The 20,830-nt window shown below is 43.4% G+C and overlaps 1 protein-coding gene across 1 annotated transcript; it reads left to right on the forward strand.

Annotated features, from left to right (window-relative positions):
• Positions 1–13,308: 13,308 nt before the first annotated feature.
• Positions 13,309–20,347, forward strand: LOC110497423 (sialic acid synthase). The gene is made up of 6 exons (XM_021573525.2): positions 13,309–13,534; positions 14,018–14,233; positions 14,352–14,451; positions 14,619–14,773; positions 15,175–15,441; positions 19,702–20,347. Exons 1-6 carry the CDS (start codon positions 13,403–13,405, stop codon positions 19,903–19,905), a joined length of 1,074 nt encoding a protein of 357 aa, XP_021429200.1. The 5' UTR covers positions 13,309–13,402; the 3' UTR covers positions 19,906–20,347.
• Positions 20,348–20,830: the final 483 nt, after the last annotated feature.

Consider the following 20,830-nt stretch of genomic DNA (forward strand, 5'->3'; position numbering starts at 1 on the left):
TGTGCACCAACCACACAAGGAATATGATTGCACCTGATTACGTAAGGGTCCCATGATCTAGCGTGCGTTGGGTTAGGCAATCTTGCATCTCAGGGTTGTCAAAGAATTTGGAATTAGAATATTAGTAATTTCATGAATAGAATCTATATGCAGGGTACAGCAAGTGTGCATAATATTGTCTGCACTATAAAAATATGTAAAGCAAAGATTGGTTCAAAGAAAAACAATCATATTTCATATCTCTTTAAAGGGCAAATGGGGAGATGACACGTGATATATACTGTCAAAAATCTTTGCTAGCCTGTGATCATAATATTCAACTCTCCTGATGTTAATTTAATATGTATAATCAATGGGTTATGGGATGTATCTGATATCTATAACCAATTTGATACACTTCTCTTTTCACTCAAGTGGTCTATTTGATAATTGGTGCCTATTATGGCAGTGATGGTCTACTGTATGCCTATACTGTATTACATTCAAAATGCATTTCTTAGTTAGATCCGGTGATCCAGAGTGGCGCAGCAGTGTAAGAGGCGTCACTGCAGTCCCTGGTTCAAATCCAGGCTGCATCACATCTGGCTGTGATTGGGAGTCCCATAGGGCGGTGCACAATTGGCCCAGCGTTGGCCATCATTGTAAATAAGAATTTGTTCTTAACAGACTTGCCTAGTTAAATAAAGGTTACTTTTTAAATAATTATTAACAATGAAGGAGTCATTTCTATCCTGAGTGACAGTCTGTTTGTGCTATAATGCCAACTCTGTTTGGCTTGACAAAGACAGCAATGGAGTTGGCAGATCTGGGACCAGACTATAAAGCAGCTACTGACAAGAAACCCATAGAAATAACCCACTTCTAGTTGCGTAATACTACAAAGTCAAGCAGACATACAGTGCATTCAGAAAGTATTCATACCCCTTAACCTTTTTCCCCATGTTGAGATTTTTTGTCATGGCCTACACACAATATCCCATAATGTCAAAGTGTAATTATATTTTCCACATGTTGACAAATTAACAAAAAATGAAAAGCTGAAATGTCAATACCCCTTTGTTATGGCAAGCCTAAGTTCAGGTGTAAAAATGTGCTTAACAAGTCACATAATAAGTTGCATGGCACTATATATTCCCCACCAGACACACCACTGTGGGTTTCTTTAGGCCTACTGTACCCAAACCAAAAACGGACTTAATCTGTCGCTTAGTTATGTATAGAACCATTTCATTTTGGACCAGAGATTACTCAGGCAAAAAGTTTAAAAAAACAAACAAATTAAACAGTGTCACAGGGCCTCCTTTCTTTTAAAAATATCTAATTGAACTGTACTGTGTATAATACTATGAATACCTATATATTAATAGTGTGTAAGAAGTATTTTTGTTTTCTTGACAATCTGACTCTTATTTTTAATTTATTCTAATATTGTCTGTTCTTGTCTATAACTGCTCTGTGCTCTGTCATGTAATTTATGTTTTGTGTGGACTAAGCTAAACTATATATTTTCAAATATTATCTTTGAATCCTGAATTAACCAACATGAATGAGCATTTTTTTTGTCACACCCTGATCTGTTTCACCTGTCTTTGTGCTTGTCTCCACCCCCCTCCAGGTGTCGCCCATCTTCCCCATTAACCCCAGTGTACTTATATCTGTGTTCTCTGTTTGTCTGTTGCCAGTTTATTTTGTTTCAGCAAGCCTACCAGCGGTTTCCCCATGCGCCTGTCTTTCTCGAGTTGCTCCACCATCCCCTTCCTTGGGTACATCATCGCTGCAGGGAATGTACAGATGGATCCCGGGAAGGTGAGAGCGGTGGTGGATTGGCCTCAGCCTACCTCCCAAGTGCAGCTCCAATGTTTCCTGGAATTTGCCAACTTTTATCGCTGCTTTATCCGGGGTTAGAGCAACTGGCTTCCCCCCCTGTCTGCACTCACCTCTCCCTAGGTTCCGTTCACGTCGTCCCCTGCTGCGGACCGGGCGTTTCGGGACCTCAAACACCGCTTCACCACAGCTCCCATATTGTGTCATCCTGACCCATCATGTCAGTTCGTGGTGGAGGCCGATGCTTCGGATGTCGGAGTGGGGGCTGTCCTGTCCCTTCATTCTGCCCTGGTCCTCAACTTACATCCCTGTACCTTCTTCTCCCATCGTCTCAACGCCATGGAGAGGAATTACAATGTCGGGAATTGTGAGCTTCTCGCGGTGAAGATGGCGTTGGAGGAGTGGAGACACTGGTTGGAGGGGGCGGAACATTCTTTCATTGTGTGAACGGATCACGAGAAGAGTATCTCCGCACCGCCAAGCGTCTCAATTCCAGGCAAGCTAGGTGGGCCCTGCTTTTCACCCAGTTTAACTTCTCCCTCTTCTACCGACTGGGATCCAAGAATATTAAGCCGGATGCGCTCACGCCGCTATAGCCACGAGGCTACACCCTCGAACCCTGAGACCATCCTTCTCACCTCGTGCCTGGCGACTGCACTCAGCTGGGGAATAGGGAAGCAGGTCCATGAGGCGCAGCATTCCCAGCCGAACCCCAGGGGGGCCCAGATAACCTGATGTTTGTTCCCGTCCCTCGGTCCTGGAGTGGGCCCACTCCTCCAAACTTACCTGCCACCCGGGCTCCCGTCGGACCCTGGCCCTTGTGCAGCAACGCATTTGGTGGCTTACCATGGTCCCGGACGTCTCTGCGTTCATCGCCGCCTGCACGATCTGTGCACAGACCAAGACTCCTCGGCAAGCTCCGGCTGGTCCACTTCAACCACTGCCTGTCCCTCACCGTCCCTGGTCTCACATATCCCTGGACTTCATCACTGGTCTCCCCACGTCTCTCTGGTTCCCTGTTTGTCTGTTGCCAGTTGTTTTTCATCAAACGGTTTTCCCATGCTCCTGTCTTTCTCTCGTTCTTGTTATCTAGCTTTCCCATTTTTTTCCCATTCTGCCACAGAACAGCTGGCAGGCTCAGGGTCAGGGCATTCTGGATTACTGACCTCTGCCTGCCCTGACCTGTCATATAATTAATTGATACATCATACATTTAATGAAATAATTGTCTCGCTGTAGCCTTCCTATTTCCTTTGTAAATATCCTTATTTGCATTCCATGTGGTTCACCCACAAAAACCTAACTTGGCCACAAAATTCCTGAACTCAACTGAGGTCCATTGCTTGTGACTAATTTCCAGAGATACAGTGCCTTGTGAAAGTATTCGGCCCCCTTGAACTTTGCGACCTTTTGCCACATTTCAGGCTTCAAACATAAAGATATAAAACTGTATTTTTTGTGAAGAATCAACAACAAGTGGGACACAATCAGGAAGTGGAACGACATTTATTGGATATTTCAAACTTTTTTAACAAATCAAAAACTGAAAAATTGGGCGTGCAAAATTATTCAGCCCCTTTACTTTCAGTGCAGCAAACTCTCTCCAGAAGTTCAGTGAGGATCTCTGAATGATCCTATGTTGACCTAAATGACTAATGATGATAAATACAATCCACCTGTGTGTAATCAAGTCTCCGTATAAATGCACCTGCACTGTGATAGTCTCAGAGGTCTGTTAAAAGCGCAGAGAGCATCATGAAGAACAAGGAACACACCAGGCAGGTCCGAGATACTGTTGTGAAGAAGTTTAAAGCCGGATTTGGATACAAAAAGATTTCCCAAGATTTAAACATCCCAAGGAGCACTGTGCAAGCGATAATATTGAAATGGAAGGAGTATCAGACCACTGCAAATCTACCAAGACCTGGCCGTCCCTCTAAACTTTCACCTCATACAAGGAGAAGACTGATCAGAGATGCAGCCAAGAGGCCCATGATCACTCTGGATGAACTGCAGAGATCTACAGCTGAGGTGGAGACTCTGTCCATAGGACAACAATCAGTCGTATATTGCACAAATCTGGCCTTCATGGAAGAGTGGCAAGAAGAAAGCCATTTCTTAAAGATATCCATAAAAAGTGTTGTTTAAAGTTTGCCACAATCCACCTGGGAGACACACCAAACATGTGGAAGAAGGTGCTCTGGTCAGATGAAACCAAAATTGAACTTTTTGGCAACAATGCAAAACGTTATGTTTGGCGTAAAAGCAACACAGCTGAACACACCATCCCCACTGTCAAACATGGTGGTGGCAGCATCATGGTTTGGGCCTGCTTTTCTTCAGCAGGGACAGGGAAGATGGTTAAAATTGATGGGAAGATGGATGGAGCCAAATACAGGACCATTCTGGAAGAAAACCTGATGGAGTCTGCAAAAGACCTGAGACTGGGACGGAGATTTGTCTTCCAACAAGATCCAAAACATAAAGCAAAATCTACAATGGAATGGTTCAAAAATAAACATATCCAGGTGTTAGAATGGCCAAGTCAAAGTCCAGACCTGAATCCAATCGAGAATCTGTGGAAAGAACTGAAAACTGCTGTTCACAAATGCTCTCCATCCAACCTCACTTAGCTCGAGCTGTTTTGCAAGGAGGAATGGGAAAACATTTCAGTCTCTCGATGTGCAAAACTGATAGAGACATACCCCAAGCGACTTACAGCTGTAGTCGCAGCAAAAGGTGGCGCTACAAAGTATTAACTTAAGGGGGCTGAATAATTTTGCACGCCCAATTTTTTAGTTTTTGATTTGTTAAAAAAGTTTAAAATATCCAATAAATGTCGTTCCACTTCATGATTGTGTCTTGACTTGTTGTTGATTCTTCACAAAAAAAATACAGTTTTATATCTTTATGTTTGAAGCCTGAAATGTGGCAAAAGGTCGCAAAGTTCAAGGGGGCCGAATACTTTCGCAAGGCACTGTATCTGACTCTTTTGAATGTAGTGGATGGTTAACTGATATGCACATTCCAATGGAGATTCCTTCTTGCTTGCAATGAAAAACACGCCAATATCTCAATATAAGCTTATATATCATAAAAGCCCAAACTCAAAGTAACGTTTCAAACGTGTACTCAACAAAGATGTCCAGCTGAATACATACATTCAGTACAGTGCCGTGTCCACTTACACCCTTAGCTCTCACCCTCTCCCTTCCACAAAGATGTACTTCAATACTTTTCCACCACCCAGGATTTCTCTGTGCATATCACAGGACTTCTAATCAGTCAGGAGAGGCCTTGAGTTATTGGGAGTGCGCATTCCTACAGTCCACTGCAGTCCACTGCAGTCCACTAAATAATTACACTTCTCATACCCACAGAGCTTAAACCTAGCACTACCTTCAATCTCTAAGGATATATAAAAACAATATTTTCATACTAAAATGATAATGCTGTAAAACAGTAATTCACATTCTATCAGTCCCCCCTTTTAAACGTTTTATACAATAGGCACTAACATTCCAACTGGAGCTTTTGAGCTTTTTTTCTCCTCCTTCTGCTGGAGATCCAAGAGTGTACTAACAGACACTTGATGGAGAGAAAAACATAGAAACGCATTACAATAGACTCACATACTAATATGTGGATATACTTGAAGAAAGAAGTAAGAAACACAGCGCTTCCCACCTCTTGACTGACCTGGGCTGCTTTTCTGCTGAGATTGACAAAAATAAAGGATCTATACACCTCCCCAAGCTCCCACTCAGTCTTCCCCCAGGACTACAAAATGTGTTCCCACGCCATGTCCTCCTCACTTCATTCTATGCCACTGGGCACACACTGGTTGAATCAACGTTGTTTTCACGTCATTTCAACGAAACTCTTAGTCACATATTTCCTAATAACCCTCCGCAGCAGATGAGCGACCACTAACACAGACAACTTTTCCTCTGGTGAACTGGCTTCCTGTATATTGGGCCTGTGGCTAATCGTTCAAGGGTTTTTCCTTCGTCAGTAAAACCCTCCCGTTATGTAGTCAACAGAGTATGAAATTGCAATAATTGGTTACAGTAATCAAATTCAACATATCACAACAGCTTGATTGTAGAGTTTCAATAAACCAATAGACAATATTTGTCTAAACTTCTAGGTGACTAGCTTCACCATTACATCAGTGTTGTTGGTATAACCACTGATACAGAGTAGCTTGTTAGCGGCTGGAGTCTACAGTAGGGCCTTCTATCTCAACCTTGGGAGGAAACCCTCCATAACTTAGTGAGTCTAAATTAGGGAGGGTGTTCTTCTAAGGTCGAGAAGCTAGATTCGTTTGTACAAAGATTCAATTTGTTTCAGAAACCACTCGCAGGATGACCCCATATTACATGATAACAACCCCCCCCCCCTCCCCCCACGTTTTGCCCTTGGCAATGTAACTCAATATTTCCACAGCAGAATAAAAAAAAATCATGAATCAGATGAACAAACATAATGAATCACCCAAGCCAAATTATAATTGTAACCCTTTATAAATTCAAAAGGAAATCATTTTCATCCATGAGGGAATTCAAGGAATAGTCAAATAGACTAGAGACGGGTTTCTCTCACACTCATCATGTGGTGCTGTGTGTGAGCAGTGCACCCGCCTTTCCCTTGGTGCTTTCTTCACAGTTCAGGGACAGCGCTCTGTGTCTCTCGCCTGTCCGAATCCGAATTGGAACTATTGATAAATGACACAACCCAAATTTAGAATGACAGCCCCTTATCTTCGTGCACAAACATCTCAAACTCCCTATCTGGTATTCCCGGAGCGAGGAACTAGCACAGTGCTTGTTTTAACTTCCCAAACTCTTTTTGACACTAGTGTCCAGTCTACTGGGTCTTGTCCCTGCTTCCCCACTTCTGTCAAAGTATTCAACGGCGAAGCCATTGATGAGAATGACGGAATAAAACTATGGACATCGCCAAATAGACCCAGTTAGTAATTTAGCTGTCACTGCCACACATACTACTGGGACAGTGACTCATGCACTTTGTGACACCCTGAAACTCCATGAAAGGGTGATTCAAAATTGAGTCTATAATTCAACCCTCAATTTAGCCCAAAAAGACACTGGCAGAACATACATTTCCAGAAAGGGAGACATATATGTACACACTCAGTGGCCAGTTTATTAGGTACACCTGTTTAGTATTGGGTCGGACTCCACCTTTGCCTCCAGAACAGCCTAAATTCTTTGGGCATGGATTCTACAAGGTGCCGTAAACGTTCCACAGGGATGTTGGTCCATGCTGATGCGATGGCATCATGCATTTGCTGCCGATCGGATGGCGGTACATTCATGCTGTCCAACGTTGCTCAACTGGTATCAAGGGACCTAACGTATGCCAGGAAAATGTTCCCCACACCATTACACCACCGCCACCAGCCTGTACCGGTGACACCAGGCAGGATGAGTCCACGGGTTCGTTCTGCTTACACCAAATTCTGACACTGCCATCAGCATAACACAACAGGAACTGGGATTCGTCGGACCAGGAAATGTTTTTCCACTCCTCAATTGTCAAGTGTTGGAAGATCGCGTGCCCCGTGGAACAGCTCCTTCTTGTTTTTAGCTGATAGGAGGGAAACCTGGTGTGTTTGTCTGCTGCAATAGCCTATCCATGACAAGGATCGATGAGTTGGGCGTTCCGAGATGCCGTTCTGCACACCATTGTTATACTTGGCTGCTATTTGTTTGTGGCCCGCCTGTTAGCTTGCACGATTCTTGCCATTCTCCTTCAACCTCTCTCATCAAGAAGCTGTTTTTTCGCCCACAGGACTTTCGTTGACTGGATGTTTTTTGTTTGACGCACCATTCTCTGTAAACCCTAGACACTGGCGTGGGAGAAAAGCCCAGGAGGGCAGCCGTTTCTGAGATACAGGATCCGGTGCGCCTGGCACCAACGATCATACCGCGCTCAAAGTCGCTAAAGTCACTTGTTTTGCCCATTCTAACATTCAGTCGAACCGTAACTGAATGCCTCGATGCCTGTCTGCCTGCTTTATATAGCATGCCTCGGCCACGTTACTAACAGTTGGTAGGAGCGATCCATTTTTGTGAATGGGGTGGTGGACATAATAAACTGGGCACATACAGGTATATACAGTATCCTACTAACGTCAACATAAACTTTATTAATCGTACATTTCTAGCGTTAACTTTTGTCAGTACGTGTCACGTTCTGACCTTTATTTCCTTTGTTTTGTCATTATTTAGTATGGTCAGGGCGTGAGTTGGGGTGGGCAGTCTATGTTTGTTTTTCTATGATTTGGGGATTTCTATGTTTCGGCCTAGTATGGTTCTCAATCAGAGGCAGGTGTCATTAGTTGTCTCTGATTGAGAATCATTCTTAGGTAGCCTGGGTTTCACTGTGTGTTTGTGGGTGTTTGTTTCCGTGTGTGTGTTTTTCACCACATGGTACTGTTTTGGGTTTCGTTCATTCCACGTTTATTGTTTTTGTATTCAGTTGTTCATGTTGAGTATTTCTTATTAAAAGAACCATGGACACTTACACGGGGCCCCTCAGGGGTGCGTGCTCGGTGTCTTCCTGTACTCCCTGTTCACTCATGACTGCACGGCCAGGTACGACTCCAACACCATCATTAAGTTTGCCGATGACACAACATTGGTAGGCCTGATCACCAACAAGGACGAGACAGCATATAGGGAGGAGGTCAGAGACCTGGCCGTGTGGTGCCAGGACAACAACCTCTCCGTCAACGTGATCAAGAATACAGGAAAAGGAGCACCGAGCACGGCCCCTTTCTCATCGACGGGGCTGTAAGTGGAGCAGGTTGAGAGCTTCAAGTTCCTTGGTGTCCACATCACCAACAAACTAACATGGTCCAAGCACACCAAGACAGTCGTGAAGAGGGCACGACAAAACCTATTCCCCCTCAGAAGACTGAAAAGATTTGGCATGGGTCCTCAGATCCTCAAAAGGTTCTACAGCTGCACCATCGAGAGCATCACTGCATGGTCTGGCAACTGCTCGGCCCCCGACCGCAAGGCACTACAGAGGGTAGTGCGTACGGCCCAGTACGTCACTGGGGCCAAGCTTCCTGCCATCCAGGACCTCGATACCAGGCGGTGTCAGAGGAAGGCCCTAAAAATTACCAGAGACTCCAGCCACCCTAGTCATAGACTGTTCTCTCTGCTACTGCACGGCAAGCGGTAATGGAGTGTCAAGTCTAGGTCCAAGAGGCTTCTAGACAGCTTCTACCCCCAAGCCATAAGACCACTGAACATCTAATCAAATGGCTACCCAGACTACTTGCTATTTTACGCTGCTGCTACTCTCTGTTATTATCTATGCATAAGTCACTTTAATAACTCTACCCACATGTATATAGTACCTCAATTACCTCGACTAACCGGTGCCCCTGCACATTGACTCTGTACCAGTACCCCCTGTATATAGCCTCGCTGTTATTATTTTACTGCTGCTTTTGAATTATTTGTTACTTTATTTCTTTTTTTTTTGTGGTATTTTTCTTAAAACTGCATTGTTGTGTTAAGGGCTTGTAAGTACGCATTTCACTGCAATCCCTGTTGTATTCAGCGCATGTGACAAATACAATTTAAGTGGGTGGGTCTCGATGTCAATATCTAAGGGATAGTTGGATTTTCCAAACTAGATGATCTCTCACCTGAGCTGCTGCAAACTTCCTTAAATGTCCATTCTAGAAGTGGACTTTAGAAGTGATCCCTCCATGCTCACCCCACGCACTCGATCTCGGTATAACTCAAGCAGCACTCCTGAGAGAAAATATGCATACTTTCTTTATGAAACTCCATTTTCTATCACCATTTTCGGATTTTCTGACCATTTAGGATGTGTTGCACATTGCGTCCAGCCAAGGCTGTAAAAGTGAGGAAGGATGCCCCCCTCACTGGTGCAAAATAGACAGAACAAGGAAATGTGTAAACAATGTGCTTAGCAAATTTGTTCTTACTCTGATTAAGCAATAGTTGATTGTTTTGGATAGCAGGACATAAAGTGCCTCATGCTGTACTCATCTTGTGTCACGCCCTGACCTTAGTTATCTTTGTTTTCTTTATTATTTTGGTTAGGTCAGGGTGTGACGAGGGTGATTTGTTTAGTTTCTTGTATTGTCTAGGGTTTTTTGTAAGTCTAGGTGTTTATATGTCTATGGTTGCCTATATTGGTTCTCAATCAAAGGCAGCTGTTTATCGTTGTCTCTGATTGGGGACCATATTTAGGTAGCCATATTCCTTGGGTAGTTTGTGGGTTCTGTCTATGTATAGTTGCCTGTTCTGCACTAGCCATATTTGCGTCATGGTTCGTTTTTGTTCAGTGTTCTTTCTTTAATAAAGAAGTATGTACGCTTACCAAGCTGATCCTTGGTCTCCTCCATATGACGATCGTGACATCATGAAAATAATGTTTGAAGAGATCCACGTAGTCACAGAAAACGGTACATCAGACATCGCTCCTATTAGTGGTTTGTCACTCAATGTCCCTGGCTATACATAATGTTGTTGTGAGCATGGTGACAGTTTTTGCTTTGCCATTATGGGGTATTGTGTGTAGATTGATGAGGAAAAAAAAAAAGTTTATCAATCAGTACAGTCACCTTGTATAACAAAAAATATATATATATGTATATATCACACACACACACAGTGCATTCGGAAAGTATTCAGACCCCTTGACTTTTTCCACATTTTGTACCGTTACAGCCTTGTTCTAAAATTGATTCAATTGTTTTTTCCCTCATCAATCTACACACAATACCCCATAATGACAAAGCAAAAACTGTTTTTTAAAAAGATTTTTGCCTATGTATTAAAAAATAAAAAACGAACATATTACATTTACGTAACTATTCAGACCCTTTCCTCAGTACTTTGTTGAAGCCCCTATGGCAGCGATAACAGCCTCAAGTCTTCATGACGCTACAAGCGTGGCTCACCTGTGTTTGGGAAGTTTTTCCCATTCTTCTCTGCAGATCCTCTCAAGCTCTGTCAGGTTCGGTGCGGTGTGTTGCTGCACAGCTATATTCAGGTCTCCCCAGAGATGTTTAATCGGGTTCAAGTCTATGCTCTGGCTGGGCCACTCAAGGACATTCAATAAGTTTGAAACAAGTTGATATTTTGTTGTCTTAAACAGAAAATAGCATCCAACTGTCTCTTGAGGTGCACATATTGAGCAAGCTGAAGCACTGTCCTCTTAGTCCTGTTTTCAGTGGTTGTGTCAGGGTTGTGTAGTGGTTCTTCACGCCTGCAGATTTCCCCTCCACCACTAATCAATATCTTCGGCCTACTCTGGCTTGCCCTGGAATGCACATCTTGGCTGGGCCAGTGGTCATGTACTAATGAGCTCCTGAAACAGGAACTAGCAAGATGTCAGCCCCCCACAAATCGGTTTTCAGCCATTTTGGAGGCTGTCTGTAGTTCAAGTTATAGCTCAGTGATAACATACCATGATCACTTCTTTTAACACATCCCCTGAGACGTTCCTTTCCTGTCTCTGGAAAGTTACCGTGACAACCTTTATATACACACTTTTAAACTTCTCTTCTGTTTGCTTCACTGTTTGTGCCCACCGGTCGGTGGATTGGGAGGCAGGAAGAGCCACATCACCACAAAGCTCTCAGTCCTTGCCTCTCCCTCTCCTGTACAGGCTCAACGAATGGACAATGTCTCTCATTCCCATCATATTGTCAGGCATATGTGTATAGGTGGCAGGGAAGTCAGGCGCAGGAGAGTCAAACGGAGTGTAAAATGGAGTCTTTTAATAATGTCATAAAAACATGCTCCATAACACTAAACAGGAAAAGAACATAAACCAATATGGGTACGAAGACCCGTCGCGCACCTATCCAACAAAAACACTACACTGACAATAAACAATCTCTGACAAAGACATGAGGGGAAACAGAGGGTTAAATACACAACAGGTAATGAATGGAATTGAAAACAGGTGTGTGGGAAGACAAGACAAAACCAATGGAAAATGAAAAATGGATCGATGATGGCTAGAAGACCGGTGACGTCGAACGCCGAGCACCGCCCGAACAAGGAGAGGCAACGACTTCGGCAGAAGTTCCTATATTGGAACCTAAGTTTATTCCCAATAAGCAGTGACTCCTTCTTCTAAAACGACTTTCATTCCAAGTTGTGGGTGATATTGTGGCGTTTTTATAATGTATCCTTTCGGGGCACCAATCGTATCTCACTAATTGTGTTCATTTTCCAGTCTAAATTTCTAGATTCATTCATTTATTTAGGAATATTTTGTACGTGTACAATATATTATTCTCCTGTGGGAATCTGTACTAGATACAAATCCCACCCCAGAACCATACGCTGTTGAGTTCTAAATACTATCTCTATCCCCTCGGATTTAGTAACGGTTGCACTGTCCACCTGTTACAGACGGGATACATCCAACTGTCACGCACGCACACACACAGGCGCACGCACGCACACGCACACACACGCACACGCACACGCACAGGATGTTTCCTAAATGGCCATATCTAAGATTTGTTTAATAATTTGAAGCTTCACTCTCCACAGAAAACTCTCTGTTCCTTAAGCGTGATATCCTGGCGACAACGCCGATTGATAAGAAGACCCATATCTCAAAAAACCATAAACATATTTATCACAAAAAAAGAGCCCAGACTCAAAGTGACGTTTCAAACGTGTACTCAACAAAGATGTCCAGCCGAATACAGTGCATTCCAGACAGCGCCGTGTCCACTTACACCCTCGGCTCTCACCCTCTCCCTTCCACAAAGATGTACTTCGGTACTTTTCCACCACCCAGGATTTCTCTGTGCATATCACAGGACTTCTAATCAGTCAGGAGAGGCCTTGAGTTATTGGGAGTGCGCATTCCTACAGTCCACTGTCATACACACATACATACACATACACAAAGAGCTTTGAACCTAAACCTACTTTCAATCTCTAAGGATATATAAGAAACAATCAAAGAGGATATAATTCTATGAAAAGGTAAAGATATAAAGCAATTATATAAAACAGTATTTTACACTCAACGTAAATAATGTTTTCATAAAGCTGCGTTCAACGTGGGTCTTTCTTCCAGTAAAAAAACAACAACAGCTCCTTCACTAATTGTCTGAACTGTGCACGAGAGAGAACTTGGTATCTATCACTGTACCCATTTCCTTATTGAATGTATTTGCAAATATCCTTGTTTACATCTTATTTGCGTTTTTTGTTGTTGTTGCCTGGTTCCAGATTTGTTTGGGCTCTTGTCAAATGACAATAACGTGAGAACAATTCCATAAGGTGAAAAGAAACAGACTGGCATCCAGGCTAAAAAAAAAAACAATAAGCCCTACCTGTCACTTTTGGTCAGGATACTGGCATATCATTGGATGGGCTGACTTTAAGGATTTGGATAAAAGGGCAGACGATAAGCAATTTCTTCCTTTTTCCACCGTGCAAAATTGCCTCTGACAATCTCACCCTTAAAAAATTATTTGCCATAGACTTTAAATCATTTACCAACTTAGTTTATCACTTTTCTTTTGAGAATGACTCTGAAATTCGAACTTGGTCCTGGCAGGATGATCGGGGGTTCTAACCCCTGTTTCATTATTGCAGAAATTGGACAGAACCACCAAGGAGATATTGAAATCGCAAAGAAAATGATCAAGATGGCCAAGGTAATGGGAGCTAAATTAAGAGACATTGTAAGACTTTAAGGACTGGTTTCCTGGACACAGTTATGGACAAAAAGCATGCTGAATACAGAACATGGTCTTCATTGAAAGTCTTTTTTTTTGTGTCCAGGACAAGGCTCAATCTGTGTCAGCGTAACGGCCCTTTAGTGTGGCTTAAGCTTCAGTTAAATATAATAGGTTGGGTGACAAGATTCTCTGGGAGAATAGGATAGAAAGGCACACATATGCATGTATGAGTGTGGAGCAACTTTTTCATCCTGCATCCCTCCCATGTAAATCTTCCTTTAATAACCTCAAATCAAAAGCTAATGTAGAAATGGCAGGACTGAGGGGGAGGTATTTTCTGCTGTGTTCCTGATACTCTATTGCTGCTGTGCGTGGATTTGCAGAAACGGAAATTGTGTGTGTGTGTGTGTGTGTGTGTGTGTGTTTGGTGCTGTTACTCATGTTGGCATCAATTCACAGGACTGTGGGGCAGACTGCGCCAAATTTCAGAAGAGTGAACTTGAGTACAAGTTCAACAAGCGTGCTCTGGAGCGTCCCTACACCTCCAAACATTCCTGGGGAAAGACATACGGTGACCACAAGCGCCATCTAGAGTTCAGTCATGAACAATATAGAGAGCTCCAGAAATATGCAAAGGAGGTTGGAATCTTCTTCGCCGCTTCTGGGATGGACGAGGTAAGAGGTCATTCCATTAATACATGTCTATTGAATTCGTCTGCTGCGACTGTGTAGATATTCCGGATTTCAAGCAAAACATGCATGACCATCCCAACTGCTTCGCTTCGCTTGACAGATGGCTGTGGAGTTCCTGGATGAGCTCGATGTGCCCTTCTTCAAAGTTGCCTCATGCGATGCCAACAATTTCCCCTATCTGGAACTGACTGCAAGAAAAGGTGAAGTGATTTAAGTTAACACTGTGTTATATATGTACTACACCTTTATCACCTGTGACTGTGGTAAAAGTGAAATGTTATACTCTGAATGTGCAGTCCACATGGGTAATGTGCGGCATATCAGTAAAGTCAGTTACTGTTGAAATTACAACTTTGTTGAACCTCAGGACGGCCTATGGTGATATCCAGTGGGATGCAGTCAATGGCGACAATGAGACGGGTCTATCAGACGGTCAAGGAACACAATCGGAACTTCACCATCCTACAGTGCACCAGTGCCTACCCATTGGACCCTGAGGATGTCAACCTACGTGTCATAGCAGTAAGACTTCCCATTGATTTATTACAAGGAAAGTGTTGTCAGGCAGGATCAGCAAGATATCTGTTGTCACCCCAGAGTAACATCATAGGGAAACATAGGTTGAGTCAAGTGCACAGCAATGAGAGAGAGAGAGAGGGAGAGGGAGGGAGGGAGGGCGGGAGGGAGAGAGAAAGAGAGGAGAGGAGAGGAGAGGAGAGGAGAGGAGAGGAGAGGAGAGGAGAGGAGAGGAGAGTGCGAGAGCACGGGAGAGCGAGAGAGCGAGAGAGCGGGAGAGCGGGAGAGAGAGAGAGAGAGAGAGAGAGAGAGAGAACAAGAATTTAACATATTTCTGTTCAGGCCACCACTAAAGGAAATGAATTGACCCATGGAATTTTACTCTCCCTTTTCCTTACATACTGTAGGAATACCAGAAGGAATTCCCTGATATTCCCATCGGATATTCTGGCCATGAGAGGGGAATCAGTATCACTGTGGCAGCAGTGGCAATGGGGGCAAAAGTCGTGGAGCGTCACGTGACGCTGGACAAGAGCTGGAAGGGCAACGACCACGAGGCGTCACTGGAGCCTTCTGAGCTGACAGAGCTGGTCAGAGCCATCCGCTTGGTGGAGCGGGCCCAAGGCACGGGCATCAAACAGATGCTACCCTGTGAGAAAGCCTGCCATGTCAAGGTGAGTTAGCCTCAGAAGGTTTAAATGAAAATAAATACGACATCATTTTTGAATGGTAAAGGGAAAATATTTATTTAGTATATTTTTGACATATAGTGCATTCAGAGAGTATTCAGACCCCTTCCCTTTTTCCACATTTTGTTATGTTACAGTCTTATTCTAAAATGTATTAAATTGTTTTTTCCCCTCTCATCAAGCTACACACAATATCCCATAATGACAAAGACAAAAAAAGGGTTTTAGACATTTTTGCTAGTTAATAAAAAATGTAAAACTGAAATAATACATGTACATACAGTACCAGTCAAAAGTTTGGACACACCTACTCATTAAAGGGTTTTTATTTATTTGTACTATTTTCAACAAAACTATGAAATAACACATATGGAATCATGTAGTAACCAAAAAAGTGTTAAACAAATCAAAACATATTTATATTTGAGATTCTTCAAAGTAGCCATCCTTGCCTTGATGACAGCTGTGCACACTCTTGACATTCTCTCAACCAGCTTCATGAGGTAGTCACCTGGAATGCATTTCAATTAACAGGTGTGCCTTGTTAAAGGTTAATTTGTGGAATTTCTTTCCTTCATAATGCATTTGAGCCAATCAGTTGTGTTGTGACAAGGTAGGGGTGGTATACAGAAGATAGCCATATTTGGTAAAAGACCATGTCCTTATTATGGCAAGAACAACTCAAATAAGCATCATTACTTTAAAAGACATGAAGGTCAGTCAAAAGTTTCTTCAAGTGCAGTCGCAAAAACCATCAAGCACCATGATGAAACTGGCTCTCATGAGGACCGCCACAGGAAAGGAAGTCCCAGAGTTACCTCTGCTGCAGAGGATAAGTTCATTAAAGTTAACTTGATGTTGAGACACATCTCAACATCAACTGTTCAGAGAAGACTGCATGAATCAGGCCTATTATGGTCAAATTGTTGCACAGAAACCACTAGTAAAGGACACCAACAATAAGAAGAGACTCGCTTGGGCCACGAGCACGAGCATTGGACATTAGACTGGTGAAAATCTGTCCTTTGGTCTGATGAGTCCAAATTTTAGATTTTTGGTTCCAACCGCTGTGTATTTTTGAGACACAGAGTAGGTGAACAGATGATCTCTGCATGTGGGGTTCCCACCATGAAGCATGGAGGAGGAGGTGTAACAGTGCTTTGCTGGTGACACCGTCTGATTTATTTAGAATTCAGGACCCACTTAACCAGCATGGCTACCACAGCATTCTGCAGCCATACACCATCCCATCTGGTTTGTGCTTAGTGGGACTATCATTTGTTTTTCAACAGGACAATGACCCAACACACATCCAGGCTGTGTAAGGGCTATTTGACCAATAAGGAGAGTGATACAGTGCTGCATCAGATGACTTGGCCTCCACAATCACCTGACCTTAACCCAAATGAGATGGTTTGGGGTGAGTTGGACCGCAGAGTGAAGGAAAAGCAACCAACAAGTGCTCAGCATATGTGAGAACTCCTTCAAGACTGTTGGAAAAACATCCCAGGTGAAACTGGTTGAGATAATGCCAAGAGTGTGGGAGCAATTACAGTCTCAAGTCTTTTTGGGTATGCCGCTACAAGTTTGGCACACCTTTATTTGGCGTACTCCACCCATTCTTCTCTGCAGACCCTCTCAAGCTCTGTCAGGTTGGATGAGGACAGCTAGACAGCTATTTTCAGGTCTCTCCAGAGATGTTCGTTCAGGTTCAAGTCCGAGCTGTGTCTGGGCCACTCAGAGACATTCAGACTTGCTCGAAGCCCCTCCTGCGTTGTCTTGGCTGTGTGCTTAGGGTCGTTGTCTTGTGGGAAGGTGAACTTATTCCCGGTCTGAGGTCCTGAGCGCTCTGGAGAAGGTTTTCATTAAGGATCTCTCTGTACTTTGCTCAGTTCATCTTTCCCTCGATCCTGTCTAATCTCCCAGTCCCTATTTCTGAAAAACATCCCCACAGCATGATGCTGCCACCACCATGCTTTACAGTAGGTATGGTATTGGCCAGGTGATGAGCGGTGCTTGATTTCCTCCAGACGTGACGCTTGGCATTCAAGCCAAATAGTTCAATCTTGGTTTCATCAGACCAGAGAATCTTGTTTCTCATAGTCTGAGAGTCCTTTAGGTGCCTTTTGGCAAACTCCAAGCGGGATGTCATGTGCCTTTTACTGAGGTGTGGCTTCTGTCTGGTCACTCTACCATAAAGGCCTGATAGCTGGAGTGCTGCAGAGATAGTTGTTCTTCTGGAAGGTCCTCCATCTCCACAGAGGAACTCTGGAGCTCTGTCAGAGTGACCATCGGTTCTTGGTCACATCCCTGACTAAGGCCCTTCTCCCCCGATTGCTCAGTTTGGCCAGTTCTAGGAGGAGTCTTGGTGGTTCCAAACTTCTTCTATTTAAGAATGATGGAGGCCACTGTGTTCTTGTGGACCTTTAATGCTGCAGAAATGTTTTGGTACCCTTCCCTAGATCTGTCCCTCGCCATAATCTTGTCTTGGAGCTACAGACAATTCCTTCAACCTCATGGCTTGGTTTTTGCTGTGACATGCACTGTCAACTGTGTGACCTTATACAGGCAGGTATGTGCCTTTCCAAATCATGTCGAATCAATTTAGTTTACCACAGTTGGACTCCAAGTTGCGGCAACATCTCAAGGACGATCAATGGAAACAGGACGCACCTGAGCTCAATTTCTGTGTGCTGAGGGTCACTGACTTTGAGTAAAGTCAGTGTCTATGTATGCGGATAACTCAACACTATACACGTCAGCTACTACAGCGGCTGAAATGACTGCGACACTCAACAAAGAGCTGCAGTTAGTTTCAGAGTGGGTGGCAAGGAATAAGTTAGCCCTAAATATTTCTAAAACTATAAGCATTATATTTGGAACAAAACACTCACTAAATCCTAAAGCTCAACTAAATGTTGTAATAAATCATGTGGAAATTGAGCAAGTTGAGATGACTAAACTGCTTAGAGTAACCCTAGATTGTAAACTGTCATGGTCAAAACATATTGATGCAGTAATAGCTAAGATGGGGAGAAGTATGTCCATAATAAAGCGCTGCTCTACCTTAACAACACCATCAACAAGGCAGGTCCTACAGGCCCTAGTTTTGTTGCACCTTGACTACTGTTCAGTCGTGTGGTCAGGTGCCACAAAAAAGGACTTAGGAAAACTGCAATTGGCTCAGAACAGGGCAGCACGGCTGGCCCTTGGATGTACACAGAGAGGTAATATTAATAATATGCATGTCAATCTCTCCTGGCTGAAAGTGGAGGAGAGATTGACTTCATCACTACCTGTATTTGTGAATGCATCGAGCTGTCTGTTTAAACTACTGGCACACAGCTCAGACATCCATGCATACCCCACAAGACATGCCACAAGAGGTCTCTTCACAGTCCCCAAGTCCAGAACAGACTATGGGAGGCACACAGTACTACATAGAGCCATGACTACATGGAACTCTATTCCACATCAAGTAACTGACTAAAGCAGTAAAATTTGATTTTTAAAAATGTTTTTTTTTAAAAACACCTTATGGAACAGTGGGGACTGTGAAGCAACACACACATTGGCACAGGCACATGCATAGAAACACACGCGTGATAACATACGCACAATACATACACATGGATTTAGTACTGTAGATATGCGGTAGTGGTGGAGAAGGGGCCTGAGGGCACACAGTGTGTTGTGAAATCTGTGAATGTATTGTAATGTTTTTAAAATTGTATAAACTGCCTTCATTTTGCTGGAACCCAGGAAGAGTAGCTGGGGATTCATAATAAATACAAAATACACATTTCGGGTTTCATAGCAAAGGGTCTGAATACTAATGTAAATAAGGTATTTATGTTTGCAAACATTTCTAAAAACCTGATTTTGCTTTGTCATTATGGGGTATTGTGTGTAGATTGATAAGGAAAATGTTTTATTTAATACATTTTGGAGTTAAGCTGTAATGTAACAAAATCTGGAAAAAGTGCTTGGCTCTGAATAGTTTGCGAAGGCACTACATATACAAAATATACAACATATATCAATAATATACTAAATAAATATTTTTCCCATTGACATTTGTAATAATAACTTTCTCCAAAAATGACGTTATATTCACTTTCATTTAAAAGGTAGGCCCATTATGTTTGTCATAAACCTCCCTTACATCAAGTATTCTCTTTGTACTGTATAACCTACAACAGCACATACTGTAGGAGGAAATCTCCGTATTATTTTCTCTTCCAGCTGGGGAAGTCAGTGGTGGCCAAGGTGGCGATACCCAAAGGCACGGTGCTGAGTATGGATATGCTGGGGGTGAAGGTGGGCGAGCCGAGGGGCGTCTCTCCTGAAGACATGGGTCAGCTGGTGGGCAAGGCCGTCACAGAGGACGTGGAGGAGGACGGGAGCATCACGCCACGTATGGTGGACGTCTACAACAACAAGGGCTGACAAACATGTTAACATGCTGACTAGACTAGTGTTATGACACTGATGGTCTGTTTACATTTCTACCATTTTGGCTAGATTGAGTAGGCATACATCTTCATCTAGTGGTCATGTCAGTATTGTAGCAACGCCTAACCCCAATTATTTTCCTCACTTTAACCTCAGTCTCATAACCTGCTGTTATTTCACCAAACCTAATGTGTTGGTTCCCCTAATCAGCCACGTTAATTCACCTAACCTGCCACTTTAATTACCGCAACCCGCTATGTAAACAGACCACCAATCCGACATATGATCAGTATCACCAGACGGCCACGTTGCGTGCTGGGGTGTCACAAAATGAATGTACCCATTATTCAATAATTTAACTGCTCATGCGCATCAATGGGCATAGCCAGGCGATAAATAGAACTTGGTTCCATTTCAGACCCTTAATGACTGCAAGTCCCGCCTATTATTTTCCTCACTTTAACCTCAGTCTCATAACCTGCTGTTATTTCACCAAACCTAATGTGTTGGTTCCCCTAATCAGCCACGTTAATTCACCTAACCTGCCACTTTAATTACCGCAACCCGCTATGTAAACAGACCACCAATCCGACATATGATCAGTATCACCAGACGGCCACGTTGCGTGCTGGGGTGTCACAAAATGAATGTACCCATTATTCAATAATTTAACTGCTCATGCGCATCAATGGGCATAGCCAGGCGATAAATAGAACTTGGTTCCATTTCAGACCCTTAATGACTGCAAGTCCCGCCTCTCCCATCTACTCATAGGTTTTCACGAGCATACTAACCCACGTTTCAAGAATCAACGTGTGTTTGTGTCTTTTTCCTGAGACCCAATAAGGAGGCGACAGTCAACACACTGCAACTCAAATAGAACCAAGTTCTTCTGTAGCTCTTGGCTACGCAGAGGTAC

Source organism: Oncorhynchus mykiss, chromosome 19, assembly GCF_013265735.2.
Source record: "Oncorhynchus mykiss isolate Arlee chromosome 19, USDA_OmykA_1.1, whole genome shotgun sequence".
Classification (NCBI taxonomy): Eukaryota; Metazoa; Chordata; class Actinopteri; order Salmoniformes; family Salmonidae; genus Oncorhynchus; species Oncorhynchus mykiss.